Genomic DNA, 26,637 nt, shown 5'->3' on the forward strand with positions numbered 1-26,637 from the left:
ATCGGATGCCTGGGCTTAGGGAATAGGGGTCCAAAGGTCATTCCTCTGATTGACATATCATTCAATCTTTTCAACCACAGGAGACACAGAAAGCAGTTGGGAAAATGCTGCCATGGCCAACGAACTCTCTTCCAACTCATCGGGTGCTGAGTCAAGCCCCCAGTCCCCCCTGACACCAGATGGTAAACGGAGCCCCAAAGGAATCAAGAAATTCTGGGGAAAGTAAGTTGGTAGTAATGGGTTATAATCATATTGCTTGAAATTAATTTTCTTCTTGATTCGATAAAAAAATCTGTGTAAGTACTTGATCCATTAGACACTGGGACAGCAGTTAAAATGGAGCAGTCATGTTCAGGGTGAATTTGAGTTATTTTTACAGGGCCTAGAGAAGGGAAGATATATATGAAAGTTATCATATAGATAAAAAGTTGATATATATTATATAAAGTTAATATATTAATATATAAAGTTAATATAGCCAGTGTCCTTACACATGTCATTCATTCTAGACATCCATCCCACACACCCCAATGATATTCACTTCAGCTTATCCTATATGGGTTTTGGGAGAGGAACAGATGGGACTGCAAAAATCTTTGAAGACAGAAAGCTGAGTTCTTGCTGGCCCAAGTGACATAGTCTATGAAATAGGCAGACACTGGAGCCTCCTTCCAGGCAGCAACCTTTAATTTGTCCCCCAAGGGGAGTGGCCCACCCCAGGCTTAGAATTGAGATGCAAGCCCAATGAAGGAACTGTCATAAGTCATGATCCTTGGTCTCTGGGGAGGCATAAGGAGATAGCATTGCACTGAGTCTGGACTGCATGGCCCTACCTGCAAAGGAAGGGTTACACTGCCTCTAGACTCTCAGGTCATCCCTGACAGTCTCCACGGATTCCTCTCCATGCAGAATCCGAAGAACTCAGTCAGGAAATTTCAACACTGATGCACCAGGGATGGCAGAGTTTCGACGAGGTGGGCTTCGGGCAACTGCAGGACCAAGACTCTCTAGGACCAGAGATTCTAAGGGACAGAAAAGGTAAGGCTCCTTTCAGTCTATCTACAGAGAGCTACATGAAATTTTTCCTGGAATGGAGTGGGACAAGGGACTGGATGTCCCAGAGCCTCCAGAGATGGATGGGAGGAACCCTTCATGCAGAGCTTCTTGACTTGCCCATTTGACACTTGTCAACTTTGCTCATGCTGATAGATAAGATACTGAGGAGAAGGCAAGAGGCTCTCTATAGTTGGAGATGGGGTGGTGGTGGTGGTAGGAGTGCCTAAAACAGTTCTGCATATCTATAATCCATTATCAGCAATACCTTTGCACACTGGATTGAGAAGCTTTGTTGAAGCCATTAAGAGCACAGTTCCTAGAATCCCAGACACAGGTTGTATTCTCTGCTCAACCACTTCATAGCTAAGTTATATAACCTCTTTATTCATCATTTTCTGGTTTGTAAAATGGAGATCAAATATGAGTATTTTATTAAGAAATTCTTATGAGGAATACATTTAAACCAAGCACCAGCTGTCTGCCACACAAGAGTCAACATCCCCTAGTCTATTTGGAAAAGAGAACCTCCTCTTACTGCCTGTGGGCAGCCCACTCCTTCCACAGACTCCACAGGAGAGTGTTAATGGAGCAGGTTGCATCTTCCATTATCCCTCATAATCTCACTGTGCCACATTTTACCGAGGGATGGTAATCGCTAAAGCATGAGTGGCACTGGAATCAAAATGGTGAGTTTTACATCATGCCCTAATTAAAAAAAAAAACAAAAAACATAAAGAACCTTAAGCTTTTCTAGAGGTGTCCTTGGTGGACACTTTCTTTACCTCCTTTCCATAGCTTTCCTGCTCTGAGAAAGTGTCTCCCTTCAAACCTAAACAGGTTAATCTTTATTCCTGTTTTGGTGAAGCCCCTTTTTCTATCTTTGTGCTTTGTTAATTTTGATACTTCACATCCAGCAGAATATCTCCTTAGGTCTAAGTTACAGAGCTAAAGTCAGTTCTTCTGGAGTCTTCTGAAGGATTGGATTGTGCCATTTAATCTAACCAAAAGGGGAAAAGTCGGGCTAACTGTCTTGAGTTTAGTGCCCTTGAGATTGCCATATACTAGTGTGAAGTCCAGGTAATTATCAGATAAAATGTACATAACTCAAAAATTAGTTCTCAGAAATAATGCAGTCTAGATTCCAACTGAAGGGAAGAGCATTTCCCTAAATCCGTCCTATTGTTTACAGTAGTACATCCCCTGTGGAAGGGAACCATAGCTTATTTTGCACATGTATGAGATACTTTCCTCCCCAGCTTGCCATGGGCAGGTTTATAGATTTTGTCAGGTCTTCACTCAGGTGTTTCCCAGAGTGGGGCTGCATAGTGGGGGAATCCATTTGCATTCTGCAAGTCACTTTAGAGTAAGGGGTAACCAGTGTCAGAAACCTCTGCCAAAGGAAAAAACTGCCATTCCAGCCACAGAGCTGCTTTGTTAGAATGTCTTTGTGCTTTGTTAATCGTAAACAATGGTTGATAAAGGGAATGGGAGTGAAGAGTCCTGATGAGATTGCTGTTTATCTTAACAGTGCTTATGGTAACAAAGATGAATTTGCTGGGAGAAAAGAAAGGCCTTTATTACCCTGAAGCAGAAATTTGATAGAATTATATGCTAATGTCCTCTAGTATTTATAGATATCAAGGCAAAATCTTTAAAAAATGTGTCAATAATATTATTGGAGGAAAAGTACTTTATTAATAATAGCTTCCAGCCCAAATTCTTCTTTTTCTGATAACAAATTATTTTTTAAATAGGTAGTTGATAATAACATTTTGTTGGAGCACTCTCTGATTACAGATGAACAAATTTTATTTCTTTTCCCCCAAAGTACAGTTTTATGGATTTTTACATCCAGATAGCACTGCTGGGAATGGGGAGCCTGTCACCCATACATCCTAGTCAGTTTAAAAGTTTCAAATTTTTCTTTGTTCAAATTTCTCTTTTACAGACCTCCAAAAAAATTATAATTTTATTGTTAATTTTGTTTGCATTTTAAATCTTCTTTTGTGAACTATCTATATTTTTCCAATTTTATTTAGTCATTTTTATTTTGTTTACTTTATTTGCACTAAACATGCATACATGATTTTTAAAAATTTAGCATAAGAGGTTTTTTGTTGTTTTTCTGCCCTAGGAAAAAGACATTAAAGTGTAATAATTAATGCTAACAGATTCTAGAGCCATAGACTGGATCCCATCTTTATGGAGGGGTTCTCTGAGCTGATCTAAGAGTCTCCCTCCAATCACATCACTGCCCTACTGATGGTCCCATTTGTGTGTGTGTGTGTGTGTGTGTGTCTTTTCCCCACACTTGTGGTCAGAGTCATATTTCATGATTATAAGGAAGCTACCAGGGCATCTACTTTATGGGCCCATTCCAGGGTCCAGAGAAAATCAATCAATGTGTTGACAGGGCTAAGTGTTTTGAAAGTTTTACATATATAAGGTATTTTATTTTATTTATTTTTTCATTACATTACTTATTGCACATATAGAGCACTATTTTTCGTATCTCTTTATATACAGTATGTTCATGCCAACTTATGCCATTATACATGTACCCTTTTTTTGCATTACAATTCTTAATACACATATGTACCACCATTTTTCATATCTTTATTTGTATATAAGTATGTTGACCCCAAATTCAAATCTTCATACATGTATTTTGTATAAGGATGACCATCACATTCCACCATCCATATATAAGGTATTTTAAACACAGTGTTTAGACCGATGAGTCCTTTTATTCCAGTTTTCCCTTTGTCTATAGTTTTCCTTTTATAAGATGATGATGGACTAGACTTAGGGATCTTTGAGAGCTAACTGGTTTAGGGGAAATTGAGTTTGGGGATCCAGTTCAGGTTGAGTAGGATTTGTGGATGTAACCTGCCATCACTCCATAGTTTGTTCAGTTGGGTTTAGTTAACTAGCTATCCTAGCATAAAAAAGCGTCAGTGCTCACTCCTACTTCCCATTTTGCTTGTTGCCCAGAACTAAAGATGCAAATTAGAAGTAATGTTCCAAAACAAATGTGTCCTCTAGCATTCCATACCAGAAGTACGGGATAGTGGAAACAAAACCGTATTTTAGATGTAACAAAGCCAGAAGTTAGTCTGTGGAAATTCTTTCCAGTCATCAGATCTGCAAAATCTTAAGCAGGAGATTTGGTTCTCTTGAGTGCTTAGTCAAAACAGAAATTCCCTCCTGTCAGGAATGTACTTGCTAATGAAGTGTATGCACTTATGAATGTGCCATGCCCTTTCCCCTATCATGGAGGTGGCATATTTGATAATCTCAGTATATCATTTTAACAGCAATTTGGAAAGATGTTTTGGAATGTGTCAATAAAATAAGTTGTTTGGCTGTGTATGAGAAGAACCTTCTCTGTCATTTCTAAATGATTTCCTTAGCATGTTCAGCCATATTCCTGGCAGAGGGGATGGGGGGATCTGGCTTTGACAGAAGCTGAGGAGTTCTGGGTCTGATACTGTAGGAACAACACAAGGCGGCGTAGGGAGGGTATACACAACAATAAATGAGAAGACTACCGAAATGAGGACCAGAACTCTAGTTTGGTTGAAACATCTGAAGGACAGAAGTTTTCAAATTATGATCTCAAAAATTCTTATTTCCTCCTTCAAAACTGAAATGCCTCTCTAATATATACAATTTCTGTTTTTTCCCCACAATTTCCAGAAATGAGAAGATGAGTGAAATAAAACCCTAATAACATGTGAAATAAAAGTGATAAAATGAGCATTGGAACAGAGAAATTGTTCTCATATTAAGAAACAAATTATAAATGACAACAAAAAATGTTAGACCATATCAAAAGCAGCAAGTGCAAGAAATAAATTTCAAATAGAAATTGTAAATAAGTTTTCAGGTATTATTTATATAAAGTGAATCATATGAACACATTGTAAAAAGACTGAAATTTCTTGCCGATTTTACATTTTATGCTAACATCAGCAAAGATAAAATAAAACTTAAGCTACTGTCAAAAGAGCATGGACAACACATCAATTAATGAATATTGACAATTTGAAGAATATTTAAGATTAACCATGACAATAGAAAACTTGAATGCTAGAGGTCATGTTCTAAAATGAATGTGTCCTCTAGCATTCCATACCAAAAGTATGGGATAGTGGAAACAAAACCATATTTTAGATGTAACAAAGCCAGAAGCTAGTCTGTGGAAATTCTTCCCAGTCATCAGATCTGCAAAATCTTAAGCAGGAGATTTGGTTCTCTTGAGTGCTTAGTCAAAACAGAAATTCTCTCCTGTCAGGAATGTACTTGCTAATGAAGTATACGCACTTATGAATCTTTAACATTCATATGTGAGAGATACTTGATAGAAGTTTTCCTAAATTTAATCAATGATTCTAAAAATGTGCATGACAATACCAATTACAATTACAAATTGTGAAGCTGAAACTTTTTAAAACTCTCATAATTATAAAAGAAAATATTGACAGTCATCCTAGAAGAAAGACTGACTCAACCTCCATCCTACTCCATCATCTCCAGGGTTCTAGAATGGTGTTTTCTTGTCATTCTGGCCCTTTAAGAAATCCTTTCCCTTTTAGAACAGCTCAGCCAGGTATTCAAAAAATGTATTCCTGTATGTTAGGGGTGGGGGTCAGCTCTCTGTATTAAGTGGTTTTGCATCTGTACATTAAGCCAACTGAGTACTGAAGATGTGGTTAGATCTACAATGGTTTGCACTGAACATGCACACACTTTTTTCTTGCCATCATTTTCTAACAATGCAGTATAACAACTATTTGCATGGCATTTACATTATATTAGGTAATGTAAATAATCTAGATATGACTTAAGTTTATGGAGGATATGTGTAGGTTGTATGTAAATACTACTCCATCTTATGTAAGGGACTTGACTCCCTCAGAATTTGCTATCTGCAGGGGGTCCTAGAACCAATTTCCTGTGGATACCAACAGACAACTGTACTTTCCTAGAAAGAAATCTTTGTGAATATTTAGTCTTTTATATTCCATAAATCCCCATTTATTTTTAAAAATGAACATAAAGTTACTTTGTCCACTGCCTGCCACAAAGTTTCTTTTGGGATTTTGAATGTTCCATTATATTCACACTTTAAATGAAAAATTGATGTCTCTAAGAATGGTTGGTTTTAATGTCTACTCATCCTGTCGGAACATGATCTAACTCTTCATTTATGCATGTCTTTTTTTTTATGTTGCATAGTTGAGTGTTATGGCTACTATATCACCCCACTCTACCCCCTTGTGATCCCCACCCCATCACAATCACATACACAGGTACACACATTCCTTGTTAAGGCAATGTCTAGGCCGTTTATAATTTTGGTTTGTATGGGGGAGAATTTTTATTGTTTTAACAAATGCTTTAGTAGCTGTGCATGGATACTGTGTAGAAATTGATTGATTTTTGCTTGTAATATACATATTACATATGTATATATGTGTATGTGTGTGTATTTTATTACTAGTCACCTTATTGAGCTCTCTTGAGCTTTCCAGGCAGGCAGCCCTCATCTGAAAAGAACTATTTTCTTTTATGTCTACCTTTCTAGTAGCTATACTTCTTACTTTTATTTATTCTAATAAACATTATAATATTTTGGATGCAATCCTCAGAATACTGTTGTTATTATTAATAAGTACTTATAAAAATATATTGTCTCTTTGTTGATTTTTAATATGAAAGTCCCTAGTATTTTTAATATTAGCTATTGTTAATTGGAGGGCTGTTGATTTTTTTTTTTTTTTATGTTAGAGAACCGATTGTCTTTTTCCAACTTTCTAAGTATTTTCCTTAAAAAGAGTGTTGAATCTTGTGGACAAAATGAGGTAGTTTTAGGTGTTCTTCCTAATAGGGCCATGCTCTGGGATTGTGACATGTTGAGGTATATGTGGACCTATTGACTGCAGTCTCTTAAGGATTATGTCAGCTATCTCGTTCTCTAAGTAGCTGGATTTGAAACTCATTTGTTATGGAGGGGACTTGAATGTACCTCATGTGAGTGTGTTGTTGTGGAATTTCCTTCAGCTATAGCCCATGGTTAGGTTGTTTGTTAAAAGGTAGTTCCTTTTTTGATGAGGCTTTATTATACGCAGAACCTCAGACTCTCAACTTACAAAAGTATACTGTTTCCCTGCTTCCCAGTGATGCCAATGCCCCCTTTGCCCAGTGGAGCACAGAGCGTGTATGTTCATGGCTTGAGGACTTTGGCCTGGCTCAGTACGTGATCTTTGCCAGGCAATGGGTGACATCTGGCCACACTTTACTGACAGCTACCCCTCAGGACATGGAAAAGGTAAGAACTGAGCCCAGGGAAAGGAGGCTGTTATTTCTCCCTAGACCAATTCATGGGAAGGTGAAGACCCCCCACTCCATATACACACAGGAAGATGGGCAGGAAGGCTGGGATTTCCTTAGTAACTGCAGGTTGACATCCCAGGGTCTTGTGCACAGATCCCCTGCCACACTCTTTAGAGCATCTCCACCCTGACACAACATCCTCTGGAGATCAAATTGTCTGCCAAAATTTTACATCTGGTCTTCATCTTGCTATTTCAGGAACTAGGAATTAAGCACCCTCTTCATAGAAAGAAACTTGTTTTAGCAGTGAAAGCCATCAACACCAAGCAGGAAGAGAAGTCTGCGCTGCTGGATCACATTTGGGTGACACGTAAGGACAGGCATATATGTATTAAGTATGAATCTGACTGTTCCTAAGGGTAAAAAGAATTTCCATGTTGAATGTGTGCCTCAAAGATAGCTGTGTCCTTGTGAAAGGCAGATGGATTACTAAATCTTCTGAAAAAAACTGGAACCTCAAAATGATAATTATTGCTCCTATTCTCAGGAATCCCAACACATCTATTTTTTTTTTCTGTATTTATAGGGTGGCTTGATGATATCGGCTTACCCCAATATAAAGACCAGTTTCATGAGTCCAGAGTTGATGGACGAATGCTGCAATACCTAACTGTGGTGAGGACTTTTCCTTTAAATATTTCAGTTGTATCTGTGAGCATTTGGCTCAGATATGCCCATGATTGTTATTTTAAGCCTGATTCCATCTTATTCTGAAGTCCTTGAAATAGTATTGATTGTTACATAAGATATCCCCAGTAGCAGAGTACAAACCATTGTGATAAGAGAAACTGTTGGTATGTCCATAATGCACCTTCCTGAAATGTGGAAGTCTTTTGTCTGTTTGGCCAGACCAGGAAGGACCACTGGAGTCTTGTTACTTTGGAAACTGGCTCATCAAAACTTTTCTTTTCCAGAATGATTTACTCTTCTTAAAAGTCACCAGCCAGCTACATCATCTCAGCATCAAATGTGCCATTCATGTGCTGCATGTCAACAAGTTCAACCCCCACTGCCTGCATCGGCGCCCAGCTGATGAGGTGAGGGCAGGATAATAGCTATGCAGGGAGCCCTGAGCCAGGACACTTGAAATATCCTGTGTGAAAAAATAAGATTTACATAATCACAAAATGCTGCATTTTGGACTGTGGTGCTTGGGATTCTGGCACCCAAAACACCCATGTTGCTTGTACTTTTGTGTTCCATTGTGGCCACTAAACCTCCAAATCTTCCACTCTCCCTTACATTACAAATGTAATGTCTGTGGCAACAAGTTTTTCAAAGTCATCATAATGATTACAGGAGATGATGCAAAGGAAGGGGGAAGAGATACACAAAGTGGAAATTTGAGTGTCAGGCAGAGGACAGGAAAAAACAGAGAAAAAGGGACAAGGAGCCCTACAAAATCATACATTAAGAATAATTTTTCCTACTTGTATATATACAAAATTAAACAATGTTCAGGTCCAGATATACAGAATCCATGAGCAGGTCTTAGTAGAGAAGAAACATTACAGATAAACACAGCAACCCAAATGATATATTTGATATTGTTCCATGAACCTCAGGGTTCTTGGTGGGCCCCAAACTGAAGTGTTGTCAGTTACATCCCACCTCCTCTGTTCCTGGAAACTTTGTCTACCTCTGCTTCCTGGGGGATTAATGACTCTTACCTCTGTTCTCCACCTCCTGTTTTCTCGGTATTCAACACATATACTTTGCTTGCCCAGGCACAGTGCTGGGCATTTTAAAGTATCTTGATGTGTGTTCCCTGTTTTAGTCAGCTTTTCACTGCTGTGATTAAAAGACCTGATGAGAATAATTTAAGAGGAGGAAAAGTTTATTTGGGGGCCCATAGGTTCAGAGGTCTCAATTCCTTGGGGCTTAAGGTGAGGTAGGACATCATGACAGAAGAGTGTGGTGGAGGAAAGTGGCTCATATGATGATCAGAAAGTAGAGAGAGAGAGAGACTCCACTAGCCAGATACAAAATATATACCCCAAAGCCATGCCCCCAGTGACCCACCTCCTCCAGCCGCACATTATCCACCTTCAGTTACCACAGAATTAATCCCTTCAGGGGATTAATTCACTGTTTTAGGTTAAGGCCTTCCTAACCCAACCATTTGTCCTCTAAACTTTCTTGCGTTGTCTCACACATGAGCTTTTGGGGCATACCTCACATCTAAACCATAACATTCCCCTAAACAATTGTCCACAAAAAGATCTTTTTCTTTATAAAACACTTTTCTCATAAGTGAATCTTTAAAATTATGTTGAATAATTGAATGAAAAACTACATGCCTTTATTTATTTTTCCCAAAGTTAGCCGGAAAATTAGGGAGAAACAGGATTCTGCATTCAGATGTCTTAGTGTAGAAGATCATGTAAGATCCAGTAAGAGCTGTTTCTCAGAACTGAGAAGGCTCTCAGGGAGGCAGTCTGGCTGGCCTGGGTTGTTAGGCACAAGGGTCTTCTTTTGGTGAGGCTTCTGGGGCAGATTCATTCACAGGGGATGACCCCACAGAGGACTATGGTAGGACCAATGAAGTCTAATGTCTTCACTCTTCTTCCTCTCACAGAGTAACCTTTCTCCTTCAGAAGTTGTGCAATGGTCCAACCACAGGGTGATGGAATGGTTGCGATCTGTGGACCTGGCAGAGTATGCACCCAACCTTCGAGGGAGTGGTGTCCATGGAGGTCTTATTGTGAGTTGCACTCTGGGCTAGCCCAGTTGCTTTGATGTAGACTTGGGTATTCAGAAACTAATTTTCTGAGGGCCAAACATATATTCTAGTTAAAAAAAAAAAGATACTTCATCTGAAACCTTTATAGAATCTGAAGTTTCAAAATATTTGATAATTTGTGGGTAAGAATTAATATACCCCATGGAAACAAGATAACTTCTGGAAGGGCTTCCTCCACTACAGACCGAGAGATCCCAGGTTAGTGGGAATGCATGAGAATCAGACCTACACAAGTCAGCTTTACCTGCTTCTAGAGGAACAGGGGGACTGGGAAATGAAGGGGAGGTCATCAAATGTAATTTCCTGCTTGCCATGATATAATCCTTATCACAACTCAGATCTGTCAAGTGGCAAAGCCAGAGAAGAAATATGGAGATGGTGGTGTGGATGTTTGGAGGTGCTGGTTTGAACATATAAGGTTCAAGACTTGTAAGAGACTGGGAGACAGCCTAAAGAGGTCGCTGTTCTCTGTTGGTCTGTGAAAATGAGATGGTCACTTAACAAATATGCTAGTGTCTGCTCAAAGCCAAGCCTCGTCTGGGTAGAGAGAGGAAAGTAGGACACAGAACAAGGGTATGAGCTTCAGCCTAATTTTGAAGGCACCCTAAGGCCCTGAAGGCCAGTTTCTCCCTATTACTTACTAGGTATCATCTGTTGCCACTGACTAAATTTGTCTATGATTCTTTCTTAGATCCTGGAACCACGATTCACTGGGGATACCCTGGCCATGCTTCTCAATATCCCACCACAGAAGACGCTCCTCAGGCGCCACCTGACCACCAAATTCAGTGCCCTGATTGGTCCTGAGGCTGAACAGGAAAAGAGAGATAAAATGGCCTCACCAGCTTATACACCACTGACTACCACGGCCAAAGTCCGGGTGAGTTGTTATACTCTTTCTGGGTTACCCCTGGGGACTTCCTTCTGGCTGTCAGGTCATACAGCCACTGGCTCAGTACATGGAGCCAGATCAGTGTATACATTGAGAACCAGGAGCAGCACTCAGCTTCTGCTGCAGGAGTTTGGTCTGTTTGTCTTCATTAGGCCTACTGCCTACCTGTCCTAAGTCCAAGAAAGAGAGCACAGGGTTTTTTACACAGAGGCCATGTTCAGGAAGCATCTATTCTCAGGTAGCTGGGAGCTTGTCCTCTACCCAGTGCTACTGTTACTCATTTTGCACAGCAGATGAGTTCCTGATCTGGATTCCCTTCCATTAGGCCCGTTTGTGTGCCACAGTGCAGGGGACTCAGTCAAAGCTACCCTGACAGCATGGGGAGTGCTCCTGTTGCAGCTGGTTCCACTTGTCCTGTTCTGTGATGTGGCCTGCACACAGCTGTCCCATATCCCTAATCTGAAGTCATCCAAGTACCAAGACCAAGCATCTGTGGGCTCCCTAAATCCCACAAAGCCCTTCCTGAGCCACAACATCCCCACCATGTCCTTCCCAGATCACAGGCCCACAGACTCACTCTCTGGAAGCCAGGTTGGCCCCTCCCCAGCAGGCATGATGGTGCCTCACAGCACAGCTCACAGCTTAACCTTCTTTCCTAATGAAGCACAACAGCAAGTATCTGGACTTTCTGAGGGGGGAGTCCAGTGCTGGGCAAAGCTAAAGCAAGAAGGAAGACCAACCCAGGGCATCTGGTGTGGCTCTCAAAGCACTGGTGTCAAAGGCACTGGGTGCTGCTCCCTAGTGTGCTGTCATCAAATGTGTTGAGGCAAGTCCTCCATGCTTGGCCTCAAGTGCAGGCTGGTGTTCAGTAGGAACTGAGTCCATCTGGGAAAATAGGAAAGTTCCTGGGAAAATAGGACAATGGGAACGAGTTTTCCCACAGTCTTGGAGGAGCAGTTCTTGTTAGGATTATTTATCTTTTGATCTTTCCTCAGCATAGAAATTGCCTACAGGACCTGTTTGGTTCAGTTTTTTCAAGAAGCACTTTGCCTTAGTTCTTTCCTCCTAGGACTGTTCTTAAATATATTGTCGGTCATATCTGCACACTGGAGTAGTAATCTTTCCATAATCTTGTATTTGCTGTATTTTAGCCAAGGAAACTGGGATTTTCACATTTTGGAAACATAAGAAAAAAGAAGTTTGATGAATCCACAGATTACATTTGCCCAATGGAATCTAATGATGCTATCAGTGATAGTCACCGGGTCTACAGTGGCTGCCGAGGCCTCAGCCCCCTTGATGCTCCTGAACTGGATGAGTTGGACCAGGTGGGACAGGTTAGCTGATGCTTGTCACCTGCCCTCTCTGTGCACCTGAAAACACAGTAACACCACGTGTGCCATCATAACTGCAACCTCACCCCCTGCTCATGTGCATGACTTGCAGAGAACATTCCAGCAATTATATAGCCCTAGGTCAATCTCTCTTCATACTTTGAAGAGGCAGGCTTTGGGGACTGTTGTCAAAGGTGGACTCAGGATGAAAAACCCTTTAAGATGCTTTTACATTTTTAGTAATTTTAAACAGCCAACTTCAGCACCACCAGATATGCATGAACTTAGACACAGGTCCAGAGGCTATGAACAATCCCCAAAGACTCAACTCTCAGGCATTTCCCCTGTGCTGCGGTTAAAAGAAAAGCTCAAGTGCCTTATGCATATGGACCAGAGAATCTTGGCTGAGATCAAAGAGACAAATGGCAGGGACTTCTGCGGTGGTGACAGTGTAATTGTGTTATGTCTTTCTCTACAGAGGTAGTTGCTTCTTTCTGATAATAAAAACAATATTTATGTAGGAAGTAAACAGTGCAACATATTTTTAATCTTGTTGGGGGAAGAAAGGTGAGCATGGCTGGAAATGGAACCCTACTGATTGTAGCTTAAAAAGCCTGTGGCACTGAGCCCAATCCAGGTACACAGTCAGGATTCCCCAAGGGGGATGGAGCAAAGAGGGACCCCTTTTTCCTCTTTGTATCCTTCAGAGAGGACTGCCTCAGGCCCCACCTCCCTCAGTGAAGCAGAGGGGAAACTTGGGTCTCATGCACATCCTGGCTATAGGTCACATCTGCTGTGCAGACCCCAAGTTGGTTTCCAGTTCACTAAAGGAGGGTAGGGGTGACAAGTAGGGATGTCTTGCTGGCAACACTCTCTGTTCCTTCACGTGTTCTGCCAGCTTCTCATAACTGTTGTGGGGGATGGTTCGCCTGGGCTGGCAGGGCTGAAGCAGATCTGGCCTCTTGATTTAGAGGCTGACTAGCTGATAATGGGCCCTCCAGATGGGCTCTGTCTGGCCAGAGACAGAGAGAGACATGTGGTGCCAGGCTGAGCTCCTGCTCTTGAGATTCCAGTTCACCCCAGGCCAGTGTTTGGCTTCACTGGGTCCCTTGGGCCTCATCTACAGAAGAATAACAGCAGTGTCATAATCATCTGACAGTGGGGCAGGGCCAGTGACTCCATTGTAGCACTCTGATTCTGTCCCAGATGGAAAGGCTGCTAAGATTTGCTTCTTATACCACCAGCAGCCTCAGACATGGCCTATTCCCTCAAACCACCACCTCCCCTGAGGTCCAGCTAGTGAGAAATGTAGATACAAGCTTGTCAGCTGGGAACACTGGTGTTCGATCCTGGCACTCAGGGCAATTGCATGGCACTCGCTCCTCCAGGCTGATCCCTGGCCATTGTGGCTGTACAGCCAGTCAGGCCAGCTTTATCCCTTATTTCTTTGTTATCATATCCTGGTGAGAGACTTTGCATGTGCCTGTTTTCAAACCCTGCATGGAACTGTTTTGCCACTAATTCTCTCTGTAGCCGCATGGAAGTCCTCTTTTCCCTTTGTGGGCCTCAGTTGTTCCACCTGTTAAAAAAAGGGTTTCACTTGATATCCTACAAATCTATAAAGAATGCTTCCAAACCTACAATGTCTAAATCACCTTAGGGAAGGAGAAGTCCAGCATTACCCAAGGAAGAGGGGAGGGGAGGGGAGGAAGGCTCCTCAATAGGGAGGAGGCAGCAGCTTCCTGAAGATGTCCATCTACACTGGGGCATCGGTATCTGGCGTCCTGTTGGTACCTGGAAATTGTCATTCTATCCAGCATCCTAAAGGCCTGCTATTCTCTTCTCCTGGGATTATCTGGAACAGTGAACACGTGCAGCAGAGCTGCTTCTCACAGGCTATACCTGCGCCCTGCTTCTCTGTGCCCTAAATGCTGATGTGACATGTGGCCTCATGAAAGTGTGTGCATGCAGTGTGGGACATTGGACACCTTTCCTCAGCAACAGAAGCAGCACGTACCCCAGCACTTGCCACTTCTCAAGGCTTGGCACACTCCTTGCCCAACCCTCCAGGGAAGCATGCTCTGGAGAAGCCAGGCCTGAGCAGGATGGACATTGCATGCCGTCTCTGCAAGTTACAAGCTGCATCTGTGTGTGCTGACCAGGCTGCTGCCCATTTTACAGATGGCGCCTTCCGAAGGCACTGTGACGCAGATAGGGCTCCTCTCCCAAGACATTCATCGCCTTACGGTAGGACTCAGACCCCCACCCCCCAACCCCAACACAACACAGTAGGGCTGGTGCCTGAAAAGGCCCAGTGAGCTTGGTGGGCTGCTGTTCAAGGATAAGGGAGAGTAAAGGATTGTGCTGGGCCCTGAGGCCACAGCCTAAGCCTGAGTCAGCCCAGAAAGGCAGAAAGCAGCCTAGGGGCCTCCTACATTGATTGATTGCTAGGCCTTGAGTCACTAATGGGCATCTGAAAGCTCACAGACCTTTAGCTATAGCCAGGTAAGACATACTAGGTCTACGGTTCTCTTCCCCACCTCAGAGCTGGTGAAGAAACTTAGATGTTCAGCAGCCCTAAACCATCTGTGTAGTCAGCCCAGAGCCCAGCCCTCACCTCTGGCCTAGTGGACATGGTTCTTTCCTCTCTGGACATGAGACACATGCATTTCCCATCATCATGGACATCACAGGCAAGCTAGCATATACTGCCATATACCCAAGAGAACAAATCAGATCATGTGGAGGCAGGCAGCTCAGTCTCAGGGGAAGAGGAGCAGCTTTGCAGTAAGGCAGATTCATCTGCTTTTTACCTTAGGTGTGTTGTTCCCTATCTGAGCTTTGGCTTAGTTACCTGTATTTCCCATTTTGCAAGGGTTATAGGCAGATAAGAGCTGGCAATAAAATGGCCAGTTACAGAGCACAAATTGTCTTTGAGGCCCCATGCCTTCCAGACCTTTTAGTTTCTTTAGAGCCCATCCCTGGCCTGGTAGCTATAGTGTCTATCAACACTGAGTCCCCTGTCACTGTACTTTGCTTGCTGATCTACTGAGGCATGTTTAGAAGACTCTGTCTAAGGGCAAGGCAGGAGTCTTCTGGATCCAAGCAGGTCTCTTCTTGTTTCTTGGCTCATACATCACAATGGATCTATCCAACCTTGCCCTATCATCTCTAATAGGCCTTTTGTGGCCTTGAAATAGCAAGTTTACCTCTAAGATGAGCAGTTTATTTTTACCTTAATAGTACTGTCTATTCTGACCCAATGTTCAGGGTCCCCGGGATACCAGGAACTTACAGGCATCTGTCAGACCATACCGAGTGCCCCCTCTGCTCCCTATCTAGCTGTTGTAGGGAAGCCTTGGCCAAAACTATTAAACTGCCCCTTTGGCTGTGTCGTTTCAGACTCTTTTGAGCCAGGACCAGCTGCTGAATGACTCTTGCCTGGCTGCCCCCAACTCTGATGACTGGAGATGACATTCTTCATGGCCGAGAGCCCAGAGAGGCACATGTGGGGCCCTAAGTCTTTGCCTCAATGGGGAGCTGGCACACAGCCATCTGTACTATGCAGATGGAGCTGGTGGGACATCTCAGATGTGGGTGCTGACAAGCAAAGCAGAATGGTGGGACAGGTGTCCAGGAGGTGGCCCTCATGTTCCTAAGTGTTTTCAACTGTGCTGTGTTCTTTACTGAAGCTTTTCTACCTTTTGTACTTTTATACATGGACTACAGACCACTTTGTGGGGAGTGCAATGAGATATCAGTGCATGGACTCAATGGCTCATGCTGTTCCTGGTGACAGCTGGGAGGCTCTTACACCAAAGGGGAAGAACTGTTAGTCATAAATCCTCTGCTGGAAAAAGAAAAAGAAAGTTAGGAAAAAAAGTGTTCTGAATGTTTTATAGTGATTGAGTGGGGTGAAAGCACTATGGGAGCTCTCTCTGGGCTGCTTAACAGGAGCATCTTTTCCATTCACAGAAATCTGGCTGAGGAGGGTATTCAGGGCAAGAGCTGTGGGGATCTTCTGGGCCTCCCACTGTTTGCACAGAGGAGTCCCCAACACACACACACACACACACACACACACACTCCCTCATCTCATCCTGACAGAGTGTACCAACCTCTGAGGCCTTTCCCTCATTGTCCTCAAGCGGAATGTCTGCTTAAACAGCTCCCCCCAGTGGAAAGCGTCTGCACACCCTAAACTCATTTCTACTGGAACTCATCATCTTCCCAAACAAGCTGTGCCCTTTCTAATGTGTCCCATTTCAGAGAGCTGCCACTAAGCCCCAGTCAGTGTCCTCTCCCCAACCAGCCCCTTCCTCCCTCCCACCCCCATGCTCTAGTTTCAGCCTCATCTCTCATCTGATTGTTGCAGCTGGTCTTCTTAATTCCTCATCATTCCAGTTGGTCCCCTCCAGACATTTCTCTACCCCATCCCCATGATGACCTCCCAAAACACTGTTTTAATCCTGTCATTGTTCAGAACTCCTCAGTTAAATTACCACAGATGAGCATCCCAGGCCCTTCTCCATTATCAGCCATTCTGAACCCACTGTTGAGTCTTCCCTCCCTCCAGGCCTTTGCTTAATCCTTTCCCTCCCTGTGGCATCCATTTTTCTCCCAGTCCCCTTCATGAAGCCAAATGTTGCCTGTCAAGGACGAGCACAGATACTACCTCTATGTCCCTCAGGAAGCTTTTACTCTTATATGGGTAAGCCCAGTCCTGACCTCAAACTGCTTCTTGATCAGGTTCCTGCTGACCAGCATCCTTGATCTCTACACTAGATGCCAGCAGCACCTTTCTTCTAGTTGTGAAATCAAAATGTTTCCATATTTTGTCAAATGTTCCCACAGTAGAGGAGGGACAAAACCCCCCATTTGAGGTCAGCAGGAGCCCAATCAAGAAAGATCTTGCAAACTAGGCCCCTGGAATATGTCATAGAGACAGAGGAGTGGCCAGGGTGGGTAATAGAGTACAAGCAGAGCAGGGTTTAAAGTAGGTAGGTAACAAGCATGGTCAGATCTGCAATTAGAGCAAAACCTGAGGTCAGGATCTTATGGTAAAGTATCCAGCAGAGGTGTCATTCCCTGAGCAGGAGATTCCCAGAAGACATGCTGAATGGGTAGGTAGATGAAGCCTGGCCAGCCCTTCCCTTCAGACCTCCCACAGGCCTTCTGTGAGACCATTCCAGTGTATGGCCCCCTGTGGGCAAGACAGCTGTACTGCAGAGAGTTCCCTAGAGCTGCATTCATCTTCTGTGCTCCTTCTGCCCTTCCTATTGTCCTGCATACACATATACAGTGGGTAACAAATCCAGTGGTACCAAGGTCAATACTGCTTCCATTATGTCAGTTTTTGTGAAAAGAGGAATAACTTGGAATAAAACAGACCCATTTTTAAAGTCAGCTGTGCTACCTACTGGCTGCACACTTAGTGGGAACACTTAATTTCATAACCTGTTTCCTCATCTGCAACTTGGAGAACAAAATCCGCTCAAGATCTCTGGCCTACTCAGATAACAGAGCGGCAACATGTTGTCCTGGTCCTGGACAGCAGATGGCAATAGTAGTCCCTTGTATCACTAGGGGTTAGTGATAGGATTTAAGGCAGAGCTTCTGGAACCTGCATGCAAGTTGAGAAACTTCTGTTATGTATGTAACCATCTCTACCCTTGCCCCATGCCAGGTCAGAGCTTAACACTTGGAGGATTCTCAAAAAATAATCCATTCCATGCCTCCATCTGTTGTGCCCAAAGCAGGGAGTCTGGAAGGAGTTCCCAGAGCCTACTTACTCTGGGATTTATTGCCCTAATGTGTGTGCCTTTAATCCCATTCCCACTTTAAGATGTCCCAGAAGAAAAGGAAGAGTGCATTATGGAGGGTGCCTGAGACTTTGTAGGCCTGACCTTAAAAGCAGCACACTCTAAAGAGAGGTTCAAGAGAGATTATTGGGAGTTACTGTGATCCTACTTGGATTCTGCTGGAATTCTGTTGTGGCACTATTGCAGTTCTGACCCCCTTAGGGGCATATAGAAGTCAACTCTCAAGCAGGGCAGAGAAGGCCCAGTGGGTCTCTCACAGAACCATACTTCATGTGTTATCTGCTGACTACTTAAGTTTATTTTACTATGGAGAAAGATAACCATAACAGAGCTCTTTCCAGCCTCCAAGGCAGGAGGTCTCAGAAGTCATTTTGTCTCCAGCCTCTTGAACACTTCTTCTTAGGCCCCACATTCAAAAGGGGAATGCCAGTGTGGGGGCCCAAGGGTGCATAGAGATGCACCTTCAAAAACATCCCAGTTTAATATGGAGAAGTTGAACTCACTCTGAAACAGAGGAAAGGGTCCCAGGAAATTTTCTAGGAGTACAGGAGATACTAGTAGGTGAAAATCATATCCTTGGTATAACCCAGCTTCTCCAGGTTGGGATGAGCCGCTGTCTGGATCAAGGCTGGTGGGCCACAAACCAGGATGAGTGTGGTTTTCCCAGGGGGTGGGAGGTGCTGCTTGATCATGTCAGCAGTCACAAAGCCTGAGCTGTACTTCCAGCCTGAAATGAAGCACAGCAGGAAAGAGTCACGGGGTAGCAGGCTAAGCCCCCTCCATGCTAGGCTTCTGCCCTCCCTCCTTTCAGCTAAGTAGACCAGGCTGCTCTATAAAGGCTTAGAAGTCTGTACTGCAGCTCCCTGTAATAAGCCCAAGAAGAGGATAAGGGGACAGAATTTACCCCATATTCCAGGCATGGCTGGGACTCAGAGGCCCCTGCTGATGACTGACTTCTGTGAGCACTGAGGAGGGTGAAGGACTTCATGATGAGGTGTACTAGAGTATAGTGAGTCAGGATAGTGAGCTGGAGCTGTCAGGGCGTGGTATGGAATAGTGTGGGGTTTGTGGAGTTGGGCAGTGCCATCTGCTGGGAAGTGAGCCATATGACAAGACAGGTACAGATAGGTACAGTGTGTGAGACATGCCACACAGGGTACATTGTGCATGATGGTTCCTGGGGTGCTGGCTGAGGCTTAGCATATGACAACTGCTGTCCAGATGAGATGGATAGGGAGGGCTGCAGTGGCCATGAACAATGACATGACTGGTGAAAAGACCAGTGGCCATATCAGCTGCAGTATGTGTGATGGCTGTGGTGTTGAGAGTAGCCCTGGGGCTCAGTGTTCCTTTTGATGTTCAGTACAATTCATGGAGTGCTCCTGAGATACTGGACACATGCCTTTTGTCACCATTACAAGCAGGCCATCCAAATCCTATCTCCCTCAACACTTGCATTTCCCATATGGATCCAGAGCCCAAAGCCAAATGCTCAAACTCAGTCCTCATAAACAAAATAAGAGGCCAGTCCTTGAGGTGGATCAAAGCCTGGAGCTGACCCACAGTGAGGGAAGCAACAGGGTTTGTACCAAGGGGAGGCCTGTCCAGGGTGTACCACAGTTTGAACTGGTTTAGGTGAGTCTTGGCAATTTCTTCCAGCTCCTTTCTCATCAAGATATCCTCCTCTGTCTAGAAAAGAAGGAACATTATAAAAGACCCTCCAGGGACAGCCTGTATGTCCTCCCACACACTCCTGCCCAAGCTGCCACCACCCTTGCTTGAGTGTATGTAGTAGACTCCCAGGATAAACGAGGGTTCTGCTGCTCCTACAGAGCAAACCCATCCTCTTATGGAGGGAGCTGCTGGGATGGTGACATTTTCCACAATGCAGCAGTAACTGCTGCTAAAAGACTGTGGCTGTACAGGCTGGGTGGCTTCACTTGAAAGTCCCCATCCCACCTCCTATATTCACTTTAGGCACCAGGAATGGCAGAACCAACTAGAATAAGCTCACTATAGGCTCAGGTCTTCTGCAAGAAAGTAGGGACTAAGAAGTCATTCAGGAGACACTACCAAAGAACTACAAAAGAAAACAGACTGGAGCCTCATGTGGGAAAAGAGAGCCAAAGTCACTTGTCACAGGCTCAGAGTACACAGAAGGTATGGATCATAAAACTCTTCAAGACTCTTGTCTCAGTTTTCCACTTCCGAGGTTCCATTTAAGAAAATAATCTAGAAGTCATCAGGCCTAGGTACAATTATTCCTCATTGTATCATTTAGCATTAATAACTGAAAACTGGAAAAAATGTAGATTTAGTAAATCTAAACTTGACACAGACTATGATGAAAATATTCATAGAATTTTTTGTCTTTCTATTTTTTTGGCCAGGGGGGGCGGGGGCGTAGCACATACTAGGAATTAAACCCAGGCATGCTTTCCCACTGAGCCACACTCCTAGCCCTTTAAAATTTTTCTCCTTTTTAATTTTTATTCTGAGTCAGGGTCTCACTAGGTTGCTTAGGGCCTGGCTAAATTGCTAAGGCTAGCCTAGAACTTGCAATCCTGCCTCAGCTTCCTGAGTCACTGGGATTCTAGGCATGCACCATTGTGCCCAGCTCATAAAGAGTTTTAAGGGGAACAAAATGCCTATGTGGTAATGCTAAGTGAAAACAATATATACACACATGCCCACCACACACAGAAATATATAGCACATAAAAAGAATAAGTAAAAATATATATGTTTTCTCTATTTTTTTCCAAATTTCCACTGAGAGCATCTATGATTTTGTACTCAGAAAATCAAAAATATGTATCAAGGAAGGAAGAAATAAGTATCAAGGAGATACGGATGCTACAGCATTGGCTGGGATGACAGAAAAGTTAAACAAAAACAAGCAGTAAAAGGAGCCTGGATTCAGCTTCTCCAGCTGCCCACTAAGCCCTCCCACAGTCACAGGCACCCAAGCAGCAAGCGCTTGGTCAGTGGGGGAGGAATGAATGCAGAGCCCCAGATCAGCGAACATTCCATTCTCCCTCTGCAAGCTCAGGGCTGACTCGGCAGAACTGACCTGGTTGGCAAAGATGAGGGACATCCTGGTCTTGTCCATGGGGTTCTTGGTGATGTGGCGTATGAGCTGCAGCATGGGCGTAATGCCTGGAACACAGTTAGTGGGCAGGCAGAACAGCTTCTCCTGTCCCCTGGCCTGCAGCAGCTTAGCAGTTTCCCTTAGCCCTGATATCTTTTCACTTCTGTCCCCAAACTAAGTGGGGAACAGTCCATCATTTTATTGTCCCTTTTAAATGCAACAGTAATTCAAAAGCCCTTTTTCAGTTTCATATGGCAAAATGGAAAGAGAATTCTGAGCTCTTAAGTATACTCATTTGCAAAACAGAATTAGTTCCTTATTAATACCTTAATTAATAAGTAAATGTGATGCTTTTTAAAGTGCCTATGATGGTACCTGGCACACTGTATGTCTCCATGTTTGTTCTCTTCAGTCAGTTATTCATTCCCAAGGGTTGGGAGAATTGGGCTTGGAATGAGTCTAGAAACTGCTGGAGACCAGGGGCAGTCCAGTCGGCCCCACCTGGCCACATAGCCTCCACATGGCCCAGGATTTCCATGTAAGACTCTCTGTGGCCCTGGACAGCCTCCACATTGGTTCAGAGGAGCAGGGCACACAGGGCCAGGTTCAAGACCTATACTAATTCCACATTCCCACCACCATGGCTATAGAAGGAATCTCTTGTGCCATGCCTTCTCCAATAACTCCAAAGTCAAAGTCAGAATTATCTTAGGGCTCACCTTCTGGATGATACCCCCAGAAACCTCTTACCTGTGCCCCCAGCAATCATTCCCAAGTGACAGACCAGTTTTTTCTCAGGCATGCTCGTTTTGTACTGTCTGATTGCAAGGTTTCCTGGAAACACAGAGAATGCTTCTAATTTCTGCAGCTCTTGTCTGGGAGCCTGCAAAAGACTATTGACTTTCTTTAGGATTCCCAGGAAGCAAGTCCATCTTAGGGACTTGCCAGAGAAGCAGGCCATAATAGCTTCCTCTACCAGCCCCATAAGAGCCTGGGCCTCCTCAGGGAACCTCTGGGCCTTCTCTTCTGAGGCAAAAGGCAAGCTGAAGCTAATATGGAACCTCACAAAGCACTCTCACGCAGTGTAGCAAATGCAAGAGAACAAATCAGCCTGGATTCCACCCATCATCCATTTTCAGTATTAAGTCTCAGGCTCTGAGTTGGAGATACAGTGAAGACACACTGAATGAAGATTAGGACCTTGTGAGGTGGGTATATGGATGACAATAAAACCAGTGCAGGAATCTCCTTTCTCCCAGCTGGAGATTCAGTGTGATTACCCCAGTACCTTGCCCTTGGTAAAATAGGCGCCCCGTTGGTCCTCGAAAAAGGATAGTGTCCCCAATTTTCATTTTCTCCAAATACTGAGTCATCTTCCCCCCTTCAGGATAATGAGGGTGTACATTTTTGAAGTAGATCTGAAAAACAAGGCAAACTGATTTTCACATGCTCAGATCTATGGCCCTAGCTGCACACAACTAGAAAATGCATCTGCTACAGAAAGCCACACAGGGAAAATGACCCACTCCCACAATTGCTATGGGCAATACCTAAAGACTGCACTCAGTTTACTATAGCTCCACTGAAATGACACTGCTGGAAAGTCCTGCTTGGGGCATGAGCAACCTCACAGAAAAAGTACTGCCCTCTACCCTGACACCCACAGTAAACAGCTGCACATGGTGTTTTTTTTTTTTTATCTTTATAATCATTTATATCATTTACCTTTATAATTAAGTCCACAAAGCCTTTGTCATCATCACTTGAGACAGGTGTGTATGCCCTGATCACGAAATCATTATCAATTCTGGCCATGAGATGGACATAGTTACCTACAGAAGAGGCACCAAATATTAGCCTGAGCATGGCCAGCCTAAGGAGCACCTGGGAATCCCAGAAAGGACAATACTTCAGTGAAGGAGCAAATGCTGCAGCAAGATGTAAAGAGGGGGCAAGCGGGGAAGGAGCTCAAATCCAGGATCCAGGAGAGGCTACTTTACCTCTCTGGATTTAGTCTCTTCATCTGTAAAATGGGGATGATGAGCTTCGGGTTGTGGCTTAGTGCTAAAACACTTGCCTAGCATGTGCAAGGCTCTGGGTTGGAACCCATTAACACCCCCACCCACCACACACACATACACAAGGGGGGGTGATGATATACCTGTTCAGATGTGATCATAATTTAAGTAATTTGTAAAGGAAGAGAAGCTAACTGAAATTGGAGGGTGAATTTTGCTTCCAAATAAAAATGTTATCTTTATAAACTCATTTCTTCCTGAACTGGATGTACCACTGGGGTCTGTGAATAAGTCACAGCTACCCCCATCTGTATCCTAGTGCCTGGCACAGAACAGGCCTGGGATTCATAGACACTGCAGGGCCCCAGTATCTGGACACCTATGGACCAAATAAAGCAACACCACTGTGTCTTTCTGACCTGTGGCTCCACTGAGGGACAGCAATAAAATTCTGAACCATGAAATTCTGCCCCTCCAGAGTGGAATTCATCACACTCGTATGACACTGAGACTAAGCCCAGTATCAGATGATATGCTGGGCTGCTCAGACTTCTGTTGAATCTAAACTGGAGACTCCAGTGACCATGGCAATTAGTGCTGAGGGTAAGAGTTGCTACCAAGAGGCACTAACACTAGAGGCAAGAAAATAATACATGTCAGTTTCTGAGGAAGTAGAAACTGGTTTTCCCAGGAAATTAGAGACTTTAATGGAGACTTAAGAGTAGAGATAGAGGCTCTGTCTCAGGGTAGGGAAAAGACGGTAGGGAGGAGGAAAGGTGGTGGAGTGGAACAGTCAAGAAGCCAGTCCTTGAAATTGTTTCTGGAGCATAAACCAGAGTCTTTGAGGAGGCCCTGAGGTCTGAGGTGTAAGCACACTTGATGACTGACTGTGGTGTAGCCGGGTACCAGGGATACTCAGGCACACAGGCCTGGAGCAGCCTCCTTCTGAGAGCTCACTTGATACTGGGAACCTGGAAAGGCTGTTCAGATGCAGCTAACCTGGGCTTGGTCTAGCAGCATCCCCAGACAACTTGTGGCTGACCCACTGGTCCCTTGGGCCCTATCTCTAACTAGCTTAATTTCAGCTAAGTTGAGAAGCATCAGCAATATCCTGTGTCCTCATATCAAACTCTCCCAGAACTCACTAAAATTACCCTGATCCCACTAACTGCACAGCTTCCACCAGGACCAAGAAAATTTTATTTCTCCAAAGTTTTTCATTCTTTTACTCTTTCTACAAACAGGACTGGTGACAGGCCAGTCAGAGGGCTGGAAGGCAGCAGGACATTGCACTGTCATGCACACAGAAGGAATTAGGGAGCATCAAGGAGGGTGATGGGCCAATCTAGCTGCCTATGTATAATTTTATTCCCTATAGAATTGAGGTTAAGGTTTTCTCTTGTTCATATGAGAAGAGTAGGCTGAGGATTAGGATATCTAACAGGAAGCAAGCCGCACAAGTAGTTTATACAAAGTTTCTCTGGATCCCTAGGCCCTGAAGTTTTCCACCTTACAGACTGACTCAGCTGTCTAGAGGTGTTACAGATTGAAAACAGGGTAACTTGGAACTCTAAGACTGCTAGGACTGATATCACAACAGTTCCTGCTTGTGTAGATCTGGGGACCCTATAGAAAATCCACAGTGAGGGGAAGGCACCTGCCTACCCCCACATTCTGAGCATTCTCCTAACTGCAGAGGAACATCAATTCCTCCTTTCCCTCCTATGTACACAATGCTTTGCAGTTTCTGAATTTTCATATCTGTCAATCACCTTACCCTCACTATAATGTAAATGAAGCAGGTAGGCAGGGCCTGGGAAATCCCAATTCATAGACTGAAGATCAGAAAGGTTGAGAAACTTGGTTAACGATGCCCATCAAAGAACCTTCCAAGGAGCCTTCAATGAGATCTTAGATCTTCTGACTCTAGCATCATCTCTTTTCAATGCTTATTAAGATACCACTTTTAGTCAGCCCAAATGGAATAATGAAGAATGATCCCAAGCCCATTTTCTTCTCCCTGAGCCCATATGGTTCAGGAAGAGTATCAGGGAAACCTCGTACCTCAGGAGGTTGGAAACATGTGCTTCTGATAGGAACAGAGTACCTAGCCCTCAAAGGCTGAGCCCTGGAGATGACACCGAAACCCCACTCACCTACAGGAAGCCCTAAGACATGCTCTGGAGAGGGCAATCCAAAGCGGAACCGGCGGGTGTTGTGGTTGATTTTCTAGTAAAAGAAAACAGAGGCAGGCTCTATCAGCTCTAGAACTCTTGCTGGGAAGCTCAAATTCCTGGGAAAATAGCTCCACTGGCCCATGATATGAGTCCACCCCACTTTCCCATCCAATATTCCCCACCACTTCTGTCTCCTGTCTTTCACCCAACCAAGGGGAGGGGTTGGGCTGATCCACTACCTCTTTCTCAATCAAAGGCAATGGGTACTTGGCATCAGGGTCCTGTAAGGTGACAGGATCTCTTTTCCTGGAGTTCATGTTCTTCAGGGCAAACACAAGCACTGTAACCCCAACGACCGCAAGGGCCAGCAGCAGGGAAGGGTCCTGGCAGACACAATGTGAACAGTACATCTCAGGTCTTACCATCCCTAAACAGCACAGTGCTCAGACACAGCATCCTCCCAACCACAGCGTCCTCCCCACAGGAGGAAGCAGGCTACACTAACAAAAAGCAGGTTGAGCTTCTGTGTACCAGAAGGTAGGGAGGGGGTCAGCTGCAGATACTGGTGGGAAAATGCTACTATCTCCAGGCCCCTCCTGCCCTGGCTACAGCCAAGGGTGCAAACTTTGGGAGTCCTCCTCCACGTGGGGTGGTTATGACATTACCTGTAACATGCAATACGGAATGAAAGCCCAAGCCCCCAGGACAGAACCAGAGAGAGGGGTGGCTGCCTCCCAAGGTGGTTACAGCTGAGGGCAGGGCACTCCCCTTTTGGTCTGGGGAGGGTGTAGGAGTGAAGTAGCTCTAACCAGGGGATGTTCCACGACTTTGGGCACCCTCCAGAACAGGCAAAGGAGGCCTGGGCACTCACCTGCTAGAGGCTTGGCGGGCCTTCCCGCAACCGCCCTCAACTCTGCCACCGCGCCCGGCACGCAAGGCCAGCCTGTTCATTTCTCCACCCAAGCCTGGCCCGACCGGATTCGGTAAAGGTCGTTCGGCTTCTCCCACCCGATGCCCCGCCCGCACCCCGCCTTCTGGAATCCGCCGCCCGCCCGCCCAGCCCAGCGCTCCCGCCCCAGCCCAGCCGCTCCCGCCCCAGCCCAACC

General features: G+C 44.5%; 2 protein-coding genes across 3 annotated transcripts in view; one reads left to right on the forward strand and one right to left on the reverse strand.

Annotated features, from left to right (window-relative positions):
• Ppfibp2 (PPFIA binding protein 2) overlaps window positions 1–17,830 on the forward strand; it is a 149,983-nt gene extending 132,153 nt beyond the window's left edge. The window contains 12 exon segments of the mRNA XM_048788275.1: window positions 81–222; window positions 910–1,038; window positions 7,240–7,390; window positions 7,654–7,765; window positions 7,982–8,070; window positions 8,370–8,492; window positions 10,034–10,159; window positions 10,890–11,078; window positions 12,242–12,418; window positions 14,606–14,671; window positions 15,827–15,862; window positions 15,865–17,830. Coding sequence (XP_048644232.1) covers window positions 81–222; window positions 910–1,038; window positions 7,240–7,390; window positions 7,654–7,765; window positions 7,982–8,070; window positions 8,370–8,492; window positions 10,034–10,159; window positions 10,890–11,078; window positions 12,242–12,418; window positions 14,606–14,671; window positions 15,827–15,862; window positions 15,865–15,885 — 1,361 coding nt within the window. The 3' untranslated portion in view covers window positions 15,886–17,830.
• LOC107135624 (NADH-cytochrome b5 reductase 2) lies at window positions 3,473–26,546 on the reverse strand. Of its 2 annotated transcripts, XR_007342304.1 has the most exons (10): window positions 26,403–26,546; window positions 25,771–25,914; window positions 25,511–25,583; window positions 23,062–23,168; window positions 22,625–22,754; window positions 22,087–22,170; window positions 21,319–21,404; window positions 19,836–19,935; window positions 18,750–18,973; window positions 3,473–8,548 (listed from the first exon to the last, which is right to left on the reverse strand). XR_007342304.1 is itself a non-coding variant. In XM_015477595.2 (9 exons), exons 2-9 carry the CDS (start codon window positions 25,846–25,848, stop codon window positions 18,801–18,803), a joined length of 831 nt encoding a protein of 276 aa, XP_015333081.1. In that variant the 5' UTR covers window positions 25,849–25,914; window positions 26,403–26,546; the 3' UTR covers window positions 18,520–18,800. The 2 variants fall into 2 exon arrangements, 1 of the variants encoding a protein (XP_015333081.1); XM_015477595.2 differs by lacking the exon at window positions 3,473–8,548 and having other exon boundaries at window positions 18,520–18,973.
• Between the last annotated feature and the right edge of the window lie 91 nt (window positions 26,547–26,637).

The sequence above is a fragment of the Marmota marmota genome, unplaced genomic scaffold (assembly GCF_001458135.2).
Source record: "Marmota marmota marmota unplaced genomic scaffold, marMar, whole genome shotgun sequence".
In the NCBI taxonomy this organism is placed as follows: Eukaryota; Metazoa; Chordata; class Mammalia; order Rodentia; family Sciuridae; genus Marmota; species Marmota marmota.